This window comes from Palaemon carinicauda, chromosome 28, assembly GCF_036898095.1.
Source record: "Palaemon carinicauda isolate YSFRI2023 chromosome 28, ASM3689809v2, whole genome shotgun sequence".
NCBI classification, from domain to species: domain Eukaryota; kingdom Metazoa; phylum Arthropoda; class Malacostraca; order Decapoda; family Palaemonidae; genus Palaemon; species Palaemon carinicauda.
In genome coordinates, this window is record NC_090752.1 from 21,803,268 (window position 1) to 21,815,379 (window position 12,112).

The 12,112-nt window shown below is 43.6% G+C and overlaps 1 protein-coding gene across 1 annotated transcript in view; it reads left to right on the forward strand.

The window, feature by feature from the left end:
- The window catches only part of SmF (small ribonucleoprotein particle protein SmF), a 40,418-nt gene extending 30,106 nt beyond the window's left edge, over positions 1-10,312 (forward strand). Inside the window, exon 3 of the mRNA XM_068352482.1 lies at positions 10,011-10,312. Within this exon, the coding sequence (XP_068208583.1) occupies positions 10,011-10,145 (135 nt within the window). The 3' untranslated portion in view covers positions 10,146-10,312. The remainder of the gene's footprint in view (positions 1-10,010) is intronic.
- The last annotated feature ends 1,800 nt before the right edge of the window (positions 10,313-12,112 follow it).

Consider the following 12,112-nt stretch of genomic DNA (forward strand, 5'->3'; position numbering starts at 1 on the left):
AGTCGGAAAGGGCAAGTAATTCCAACCGAATGGACCCTCCACAAGGATGTGTGCAAGAGACTTTGGGCCACTTGGGGTAAAACCATCCATAGATCTCTTTGCAACCTCGCTGACCAAGAGGCTTCCAATCTATTGCTCTCCAGTCCCGGACCCAGCAGCAATACATATAGATGCTTTCCTCCTAGATTGGTCACATCTGGATCTCTACGCATTCCCACCGTTCAAGATTGTCAACAAGGTACTGCAGAAGTTCGCCTCTCACGAAGGGACAAGGTTGACGTTAGTTGCTTCCCTCTGGCCCGCGAGAGAATGGTTCACCGAGATACTTCGATGGTTAGTAGACGTTCCCAGTAGTCTTCCTCTAAGGGTAGACCTTCTACGTCAGCCACACGTAAAGAAGGTACTCCAAAGCCTCCACGCTCTTCGTCTGACTGCCTTCAGACTATCGAAAGACTCTCGAGAGCTAGAGGCTTTTCGAAGGAAGCAGCCAGTGTGATTGCTAGAGCAAGGAGAGCTTCTTCCATTAGAGTCTACCAATCGAAGTGGGAAGTCTTCCGAGACTGGTGCAAGTCAGTTTCTGTATCCTCGACCAGTACCTCTGTAGCTCAAATAGCTGTTTTTCTCTTATACCTGAGAAAAGGACGATCCCTTTCAGCTCCCACTATCAAGGGCTACAGAAGCATGTTGGCATCGGTCTTCCGGCATAGAGGCTTAGATCTTTCCAAACATAAAGATCTGCAAGACCTCCTTAAGTCTTTTGAGACCACCAAGGAGCGTCGTTTGGCTACCCCTGGATGGAATTTAGACGTGGTACTAAGATTCTTCATGTCAGACAGGTTGGAGCCGTTACAATCAGCCTCCCTGAAAGATCTCACTCTTAAGACTTTTCCTGGTATGCTTAGCCTCGGCTAAAACAGTCAGTGAGATTCATGCCTTCAGCAAGAACATAGGATTTTCGTCAGAAAAAGCCACTTGTTCGCTACAACTTGGTTTTCTAGCCAAAAATGAGCTGCCTTCTCGGCCTTGGCCTAAATCTTTCGATATCCCCAGCTTATCGGAGATCGTAGGCAATGAACTAGAAAGAGTCTTATGCCCTGTTAGAGCTCTTAAGTTCTATTTAAAGCGTACTAAACCTTTACAAGGCCAATCTGAAGCTTTATGGTGTTCAGTTAAGAAACCATCCTTGCCTTTGTCAAAGAATGCTTGGTCAGACTTTATCAGATTGTTAATACGAGAAGCTCATTCACATCTTGAGTGAGGAAGACCGAACTTTGCTTAAGGTGAAGACGCACGAAGTTAGAGCTGTAACAACTTCCGTGGCCTTTAAGCAAAATATATCTGCAAAGTATAATGGACGCAACCTATTGGAGAAGCAAGTCAGTGTTCGCGTCATTTTACTTGAAAGATGTCCAGTCTCTTTACAAGAACTGCTACACACTGGGACCATTCGTAGCAGCGAGTGCAGTAGTGGGTGAGGGCTCAACCACTACAATTCCCTAATTCCATACCCTTTTAATCTTTCTCTTGAAATGTTTTTATTGTTGTTTTTTGGGTTGTCCGGAAGGCTAAGAAGCCTTTCGCATCCTGGTTGATTTGGCGGGTGGTCAAAGTCATTTCTTGAGAGCGCCTAGATTAGGGGTTTTGATGAGGTCCTGTTGTATGGGTTGCAACCCTTGATACTTCAGATCCTAGGGGTCGATCAGCATCCTAAGAGGATCGCGAGGCTCCGTAAGGAAGACGTACTTAAAAGGCAGAGTAATTGTTCAAGTCGACTTCCTTACCAGGTACCTATTTATTTTGTTTTTGTTATTTTGATAACTTCTAAAAGGAAATAAAAACTCTTAGCTCATAAAAGTGTAAACATATATTGCTGGTCTCTACCCACCCCCCTGGGTGTGAATCAGCTATATAATCACCGGCTAAGTTAAATATTGAAAAATGTTATTTTGATAATAAAATAAATTTTTGAATATACTTACCCGGTGATTATAAATTAAAGGACCCTCCCTTCCTCCCCAATAGAGACGCAGTGGGACGAGGAGAAAATTGAGTCTTTGTTTACATTGAGTACTGGGTATCTGGACGACAGATGGCGCTGTTAGGCACACCCGCAACCTGTGTAGCGATCGCTGGCGAGTTTTTACCGTAGAGTTGTCTGTCGGGCAACAGAGTTGCAGCTATATAATCACCGGGTAAGTATATTCAAAAATTTATTTTATTATCAAAATAACATATTTATACAAACTTGCCTCCCTATCCCCCTTGAAGTCCTACCTCCAAGCAAAGTGAGCTCTATCACCGGTGTGTAAGCGGAAGCAAGTTACCCCCGCTAAATAGCTAAGGCTTGTATCGTATGGAAAAATACAAATTATCTACGAATTTGTCATTTCCGATGCATCTACACAGTACTTTATTGAGTGTTTTCTGATTTACATCAAACCGTTATATGTTGTAGGAACGTACCATATTTCTCGTGTCATAAGATACACCTTTTTTCCCAGAAAATGACCCCCAAAATCACCCTGCGTCTTAACACGTGAGAAAAAGTTGTATGTGATTGATGCATTTATTTTTATATTGCACTTCATTTAATGTAGTACAGTAGCAAATTATTTGTTTGTTTTGATAATCAGCTGATCACTCCCCAACCTCCTCCTAAAAGCAAACATGCCAACCAGTGGTCTTGTTGCAAACGACGCTATAACATATTAGTTGTTTATGCAGTATATATCTATTTTCAATATTAAACTTACCCGATAATCATGTAGCTGTCAACTCCGTTGCCCGACAGAATTCTATGGAGGGATACGCCAGCTATCACAATACTAGAAGGGGGTGTACTTACCAGCGCCACCTGTGGCCAGGTACTATAGTACTTCTTGTTGACACCTCCTCAATTTTTCCTCTGTCGTGCTTCCGGCAAGACGTTCTGGGATACGCTTATGATCTTCGAGTATTTTCACGGCTTTTGGTGAAGTATTCTCTCAGATTTCGGCTGTCGCTTTACTGGAAACCTTCTTATATTAGCTTAGATAGCTTTTATATAGTCCTGATTAACGGTTAACGATCTTTTGCTTGATTTTGGAACCCCACTTGGCTAACTCTTTGGATTCAAGATGTCTGACATTTCGCAAGCCCCCACCCATAGGCGATGTAGGTCTTGTAATAGGCGTATTCCGAAGGCCTCGGTAGATCCTCACACCGCTTGTTCTGACTGTAGGGATAGGCCCTGTCAGTTAGAAAATCGATGTGAGGAATGCGCCGGACTTTCGGAACTTGATTTTGTCCGTCTTTTGAAATATTCAACTAAGTTAGAGAAAGGTAGAGTTAGGAGGAGTTCTTCTCACTCTTCACTTTTTTCCTCACCTCATGATCCCCTACCTTTTCCTACCCCTGTAGTGGCTACCCCCGAACCTACTATTTGCCCTCAGCCTGATATGTCTGTTGTGTTGCGTGCTATTCAGGCCTTAGGCGATAAAGTAGAGTCAGTGGTAAGTGATCATAAGTCTCTTATGGCCGAAGTCAAGGAACTTAAGGTCAAGAGTGCAGTGGGTGGAATTAGTGCCAGTGCTGTGACGAGTGCTAGTGTCAGTGCAGTGCCAAGTGCCAGTGTCAGTGTCAGTGTGGTGCGTGAGGATACTTCTGTGCGTGTCAGTCGTCCTCCCAGTCCGGGACCTCTTGCAAGCTCCCAAGCCCAGGGGAGAAGCAATGTCGAAGGGCAAAAGGGTTCGGCAGGCCTTGATCGGCGCACAGAAGTATCCTCGGTGGTTGCGGGCGTGTCTTCCAGAGACCGTCACTCCCACCTGCAGACGATTGAGCCCGTCTTTTACTCGTCCGCTGATCTATTGTCAGGGAAGAAACGCTGGACTCAGGTCTCTAGACCACTCAAACGCAGAGTCCAGTCCGCGAGTGCTCAACCGGGCTGCAGTCATTGGCTCAGCTCTGACTCGCCGCAGTCATCAGTCGACTGCACTCCGCCCAAGAGGAGTAAGGTTCTGCCGCAACAGATCTCGGCTGTTAAGGCTTTGCCTCAGCAGACCCTAGTGTCTGCCGACCCCAAGTTGTCTCTACTGCAGTCCATGCAAGCACAGCTTTCGGTCTTGATGAGTGAGTGTCGGGCTGAGAAGGTTGCGCCTCCGCCTCCGCCTGCACTCGCTCCGCCTGCGCTCGCTCCGCCTGACCGCAGTACCGCCTGCCAGGCGTACGATGTTGAGCCACGTTCTGAGTTTACTGTTCCCAGTGGTGTACAGCCTCCGCCTTCCTTAAGGCAACCTCAGCAATGGGATCAGGAGGCTTATAGCTCTCTTCCTCCGCTTCCACTTGCTGCTCCACCAGTGATGCAACACTCGGTTGAGGTACAACAACCTCTCCCGTCCATGAGTCAGTCTCCTCAGCTCTCGCTGCAGCGAGCTCAACCCTCCACAAGGCAAGCACCACAACACCTTAGCCTTGCGCCTCAGGAGCCTCAGCTTGCGAGACATTTACTACGTTCTGCGCAGCCTCTTCCTCATTGCGCTCCGCTCACACCGCAGGAACAGGAACTTGCTACTCCGCTTCCGCCAACCTCTCAGCAAGCGCAACCCTTGAGTTCAGCCACTCATGCCAGGAGTCAGCCTCCTCCACCCATGCGCCTACCTTCTGCTTCTTCTTTTGTTCAGCCTTTGCAGTCTGAGCCTCAGGTTTTCCCTCAACAGATTCTTGAAGAGGAAACCACTAATATTGTTGTTCCTGCTCGTTCTGACTCTGCTGTTCAGCATACCTTTCCGATCTCTTCGCTACACTCTGGTGATGAGGCGTCTGATGATGAGGCGGCACACCTGGATCCCTCATCAGACGTGGATGAATCCAAGCCTTCTCCGCCGTCTATTGACTTTCGTAAGGTCTTGGCTCTGCTTAGGGAGGTATACCCAGACCACTTTGTCTCTGCTATTCCCCGCTCTCCACCATCTGAGTTTTCGCTGGGCATGCAGCCAGCTAAGTCTACCTATACTAAGCTAGTCCTAGTAAGGTCCTCTAAGAGAGCGTTAAGGATCTTAGGGGAGTGGCTGCAGACTAAGCAACACCTTGGCAAGACTTCGTTCATGTTTCCTCCGACTAAGCTCACTTCTAAAGCGAGCGTTTGGTATGCCACAGGAGAGGAACCAGGCTTGGGAGTACCTGCCTCTGCCCAGGCTGACTTCTCAAGTCTGGTAGACTCGCCTCGTAGAACTGCAATGAGGCGCTCTAAGGTTTGCTGGACCTTCTCAGACCTTGATCACTTCCTGAAGGGTGTTTTTAGAGCATTTGAGATGTTCAACTTCCTAGACTGGTGCCTGGGGGCCCTCAGCAAGAAGACCTCCCCTGCGGACAAGGATTCTGCCATGCTATTAATGTCCTGCATGGATAAGGCCATTAGAGATGGATCTGGCGAGCTTGCGTCGATGTTTGTATCAGGGGTTCTTAAGAAAAGGGAACAGCTTTGTACCTTCCTTTCCTCCAGCATTACACCTTGTCAAAGGTCACAACTCCTTTTCGCTCCGCTCTCGAAGTTCCTCTTCCCCGAAGAGCTGGTTAAGGACTTGTCTGCTGCCCTGATACAAAAGGACACACATGATCTTGTAGCCTCATCGGCTCGTAAGTCTAAGGTTGCTACCTCAGTCCCCAGGACTTATCGCACCCCAGTGGCTGATACTCCTGCTACGAGGTTCATACCGCCCTATTGTGGTAGAGCCCCCAGCCGAGGAAGTTCCCGTCCAGACTCTTCCAGGAGCAAGTCTAGGAAAGGTTCCAAGGCCTCTAAAGGAAAAAACTGACTCTCCGCATCTCCAGACAGCAGTAGGAGCCAGACTCAAGAGCTTCTGGCAAGCCTGGGAAAAGAGAGGTGCAGACGCCCAGTCTGTCAGTTGGCTGAGGGAGGGTTACAGGATTCCATTCTGCCTCAAGCCCCCTCTGACCACATCTCCCATCAACCTCTCTCCCAACTACAAAGAAGAGGACAAGAGGCTAGCGTTGCACCAGGAGGTGTCGCTACTTGTGCAGAAGAAGGCAGTGGTTATAGTCCGGGACCATCAATCCCCGGGCTTCTACAACCGTCTCTTTCTGGTTGCCAAGAAGACAGGAGGTTGGAGACCGGTGCTGGACGTCAGCGCGCTCAATGCGTATGTCACCAAGCAGACGTTCACGATGGAGACGACGAAGTCGGTCCTAGCAGCGGTCAGGCAGGAGGACTGGATGGTCTCGTTGGACTTGAAAGATGCCTACTTTCACGTTCCTATTCATCCAGACTCCCAACCTTTCCTGAGATTCGTTTTTGGAAAGGTTGTCTACCAATTCCAAGCCCTGTGTTTTGGCCTAAGCACAGCTCCTATGGTGTTCACGCATCTGATGAGGAATATAGCAAAATTCCTCCACTTATCGGACATCAGAGCCTCCCTCTACTTAGACGACTGGCTGTTGAGAGCCTCCACGAGTCGTCGCTGTCTGGAGAGTCTCAACTGGACTTTGGACTTAATCAGAGAACTGGGTCTGTTAGTCAACATAGAAAAGTCTCAGCTCATTCCCTCCCAATCCATTGTGTACCTGGGAATGGAGATTCGGAGTCAGGATTTTCGGGCTTTTCCATCGGACCCCAGGATAAGCCAAGCCCTAGAGTGCATCATGAGCATGCTGAAGAGGAGCAGTTGCTCGGTGAGACAGTGGATGAGTCTCACAGGGACCCTTTCATCACTGGCCCTGTTCGTCGAGCTAGGGAGACTCCACCTCCGCCCTCTTCAATTCCATCTTGCAGCTCATTGGGACAAGGGTTTGACTCTCGAAGCAGTCTCTATCCCAGTCACCAAAGAGATGAAGACCACTCTCTTGTGGTGGAAGAACAATCTCCTTCTCAGGGAGGGCCTATCGTTGGCTATTCAGACCCCCAATCTTCATCTCTTCTCAGATGCATCGGACTCGGGCTGGGGTGCGACCTTGAACGGACGGGAATGCTCGGGAACGTGGAACGAGGAACAGGGAACGCTCCACATCAACTGCAAGGAGCTACTAGCAGTTCATTTAGCCCTGCTGAACTTCAAGTCCCTCCTGCTAGGCAAAGTGGTGGAGGTGAACTCAGACAACACCACAGCCTTGGCTTACATCTCCAAGCAAGGAGGGACCCATTCGAGGAGCCTATACGAGATCGCAAGGGACCTCCTCATTTGGTCAAGAAGTCAAAACCTCACTTTGGTCACGAGGTTCATTCAGGGCAACATGAACGTCTCAGCAGATCGCCTAAGCAGAAGGAATCAGGTCATTCCCACGGAATGGACCCTCCACAAGAGTGTGTGCAACAGACTTTGGACCTTGTGGGGTCAACCTACCATAGATCTGTTTGCCACCTCCATGACCAAGAGACTTCCGCTGTACTGTTCCCCAGTTCCAGACCCTGCAGCAGTTCATGTGGATGCTTTTCTACTGAACTGGTCCCATCTCGACCTTTACGCATTCCCACCGTTCAAGATAATAAAAGAGGCTTTTCGAAGGAGGCAGCCAGTGCGATTGCCAGAGCAAGAAGGGTTTCCACTCGTAGAGTCTACCAATCTAAGTGGGAAGTCTTCCGGAGCTGGTGTAGAGCCAATTCAGTATCCTCTACCAATACCTCTGTGACCCAAATAGCTGACTTCCTTTTACATCTTAGGAATGAGAGATCCCTTTCAGCCCCTACGATTAAAGGGTATAGGAGTATGTTGGCTTCAGTTCTCCGCCACAGAGGTTTGGACCTTTCTTCCAACAAGGACCTTCAAGACATCCTTAAGTCTTTTGAGACGTCTAAAGAGCGTCGTCTATCCACTCCAGGCTGGAACCTAGACGTAGTCTTAAGGTTCCTTATGTCACCTAGGTTCGAACCTCTCCAGTCAGCTTCCTTCAAGGACCTTACCCTCAAGACTCTTTTTCTCGTCTGCCTTGCAACAGCTAAGAGAGTCAGTGAGGTTCATGCCTTCAGCAAGAACATTGGTTTCACGACCGAATCTGCAACATGTTCTTTTCAGCTCGGATTCCTAGCAAAGAACGAACTTCCTTCACGTCCTTGGCCTAGATCGTTTGAAATACCTAGCCTCTCCAACATGGTAGGTAACGAACTAGAGAGAGTTCTTTGCCCTGTCAGAGCTCTCAAGTATTATCTTAATAGGTCTAAACCTATTCGAGGACAGTCAGAAGCCTTATGGTGTGCCATCAAGAAACCTTCGAGGCCCATGTCCAAGAACGGGGTTTCGTATTATATAAGGCTTCTGATTAGAGAAGCCCATTCTCACTTAAAGGAGGAAGACCTTGCATTGCTGAAGGTAAGGACCCACGAAGTAAGAGCCGTAGCTACTTCGATGGCCTTTAATAAAAACCGTTCTCTGCAGAGCATAATGGATGCAACCTATTGGAGGAGCAAGTCAGTGTTTGCATCATTTTATCTTAAAGATGTCCAGTCTCTTTACGAGAACTGCTACACCCTGGGACCATTCGTAGCAGCGAGTGCAGTAGTAGGTGAGGGCTCAGCCACTACATTCCCTTAATCCCATAACCTTTTTTAACCTTTCTCTTGAATGCTTTTATTGTTGTTTTTATGGTTGTTACGGTAGGCTAAGAAGCCTTCCGCATCCTTTTGATTTGGCGGGTGGTCAATTCATTCTTGAGAAGCGCCTGGGTTAGAGGTTGTGTAGAGGTCCTTTAGTAGGGGTTGCAGCCCTATATACTTTAGCACCTTTGAGTTGATTCAGCCTCCAAGAGGAACGCTGCGCTCAGTAAGGAAGACGAACTTTAAAAAGAGGCAGAGTAACGGTTCAATTCGACTTCCTTACCAGGTACTTATTATTTCATTGTTATTTGAGATAACTGTTATATGAAATATGGGATACTTAGCTATCCTTTAATCTTGTACACTGGTTTTCACCCACCCCCCTGGGTGTGAATCAGCTACATGATTATCGGGTAAGTTTAATATTGAAAAATGTTATTTTTATTAGTAAAATAAATTTTTGAATATACTTACCCGATAATCATGATTTAATCGACCCTCCCTTCCTCCCCATAGAGAACCAGTGGACCGAGGAAAAATTGAGGAGGTGTCAACAAGAAGTACTATAGTACCTGGCCACAGGTGGCGCTGGTAAGTACACCCCCTTCTAGTATTGTGATAGCTGGCGTATCCCTCCATAGAATTCTGTCGGGCAACGGAGTTGACAGCTACATGATTATCGGGTAAGTATATTCAAAAATTTATTTTACTAATAAAAATAACATTTTTCTCATATTTTGTTGATATTTTGTAATAAAGCAATATATTAATAATGACTTTGTTGCCTGAGTTCCAAAATAATATAAACAGACAGTTGCTGAATACGACCTTGGAAAAAAGTTCTATTAGTTGAGTGCAGTATTACCAAGTTAGCAGAAAAGTAGATTAACCTAAAATCACAAACAGTAGCAAAAGTATTCCTCTTAAAAGAATTTCTAGATTTCTTTAATCAATAATTTCATTTTGTGTGAAAATTTATAGGCTATATGAGGCATTTTATAAATATTACTAGAATTTTACCTCTATACCAAAATTTTATGAAAAAACATTTGGCAACACTGCTTTCATATAAACACTTGAAACACCAAACACATACTAAACGTGTAGTTGTGGTGGAAACTACGACTGGTTTAGTAGTTTCTTATAGGAATATGTAATAAAATTGGGATAATCGGCATATACTGTAGCTAATTAATATTAACTTGAAACATTCCATAATACACTCAATAAGATAAGTTACTGTGCCAGACTATAATCACGCTAGAGTCGCTGACTAGGGATATCTGCAAAGAAATTTTTCAAAATCCTCAATATTTTTTTCTATAACTGCCTTGCTGAATTAAGGGTGCGTCTTACACTTGTAGCGTCTTATGACACGGGAAATGTGTATCCATTGTAACTCCACGACCTACCAGCATGCATGCAATGTTTAGCTTCAATGATTAAGTATTATAATACAGTATATGTAAAAGATTATTTTTTGTTTCAGCTTGCAAACACAGAAGAGTATATTGAAGGTCAGTCTACTGGTAGTTTAGGGGAAGTCCTTATCCGCTGCAATAATGTTTTGTATATAAGAGGAGCTGAGGATGATGATGAAGAAGAAGGCCAGATGAAAGAGTAATCGTTGATGATTATTGCACTTGGAAATTCCTCTTTTGTATGCTGTTTACTATTAATTCTATGTCTGTGTACCTTAATTTTAGAAGGAAATATTTTGCCAAAGAACTTAAATGTTGATTTACAGATCAGTACTCTCCTTTTCTTTGTCAATAAATTTTTTTTTCTAATGATGGTGTTTATAATACCCTCCAAATTCATCTTTTATAATATTTGTTATCCCTTTTACCCCCAAAGGACATACTGGTACGTTTCACAAAACTCATCCCTTTACCCGCATGGACGTACTGGTACGTCCTGGCAAAAAATGCTATAAAATTTTTTTTATATTTTTGATAATTTTTTGAGAAAATTCAGGCATTTTCCAAGAGAATGAGACCAACTTAACCTCTATGACAAAAATTAAGGCTGTTAGAGAAATTTTTAAAAAAGTATACTGCAAAATGTGCTGGGGGAAAATTAACCCCTTGGGGGTTAAGGGTTGGAAATTTCCTAAGAGCCTGGGGGTAAAAGGGTTAATCTATATATATTTGACTAGACACATTTCATAATATAGACTAATTTATATAACAACTTGTGAAGATGATTTAAAATTTCACTTTTATTCTTTGGATATTTCTCAAAATTGGGCTGTATCTTCAACAAAACATTAAATGCAGCCAGCATAAATTTTTCATGATATCTTATTCAAGCGTACTGTACTTTTTTCCTTGTGTGTCAAATTTAAATTTCATGAAATACTGTAGTTGGAGGAAAAGCCTGGAAGTCCAATGGGGTGGGAATGTTGAGGACACTCGTTGATTGAAGCGTTGCTTTTTCAAAAATGAATTATATTTGCAAATGCAAGAGAAAACGTGCATCAGTCTTGTGAGGTTTTTAGTAGTATGTGTAATGAAAAGACTAGATTAAAAACTTGAATTGCAAAAACAAATACAGTAGTTAAATAATTGATACAGTATTGCTTAAATAAACTTTACAGCTAGTCAAAATTATGCGAAGCAATTGATACCCCTGTGGCATGCAAATGAATAATATATGTTGAATAAACTACTTTTTTTATATTAGGTACACAAAATGCCCTTATACCACTCAATAATGAACTTGGACATTTCATTAGAATTGAGATACATTTTAAGGAGAATTAAATGAAATATTAATGCTGATAATATTTAAAAATAGATATTTCAATTACTATACCAGTAAAAAAAGTACACATGATCAGTATCCATGGTCTACAAATGTTGAGGCCCTCCCACCCTCTTAAAGTTAATCCATGATATTATTTTACTCATCCATATGAATACACCACAGAAAACAAACCATAAATTCATACAGTGAACCCTCGCTACTTCGCGGTTCGACCATCGCGGATTCACCACTTCGCGGATTTTTTCCATAACCCATATATATACAGTAATATATATATATATATATATATATATGTATGCATGTATTTATGTATATATGTAGGTATGTATATGTGTATACATATAAATATATATATATATATATATATATATATATATATATATATATATATATATATATATATACACATACATATATATATATATATATATATATATATATATATATATATATATATATATATCTAAAGTAGGAAGATGTGATGTAGTTCTAAGGGAAAAGTATGGGAAATATGTCTGGGTAATAAGCAAAGCTCTACCTCCAGTTTGTTTCTACATTATGATCAGAGATAAATGTAAACAAAACATTGGTTGCCATTTTTTATCGTGCTTTTTAGCATGTTTAGGAAATGCATGATATAAAATCACCTTTAATATTTGTGCCTGTTTTAGTTTAGGGTACTGTAGTACAGGCATTAAGTGTTCTGTACATTAAAGGGTAGTTTGTTAACAGTACTACGTACAAGGGAAGGTTTTAAAAGTCTGAATATACATGTTGAATAAATAGGTAAATATGGTGTCACTACTTCGCGGATTTTCACCT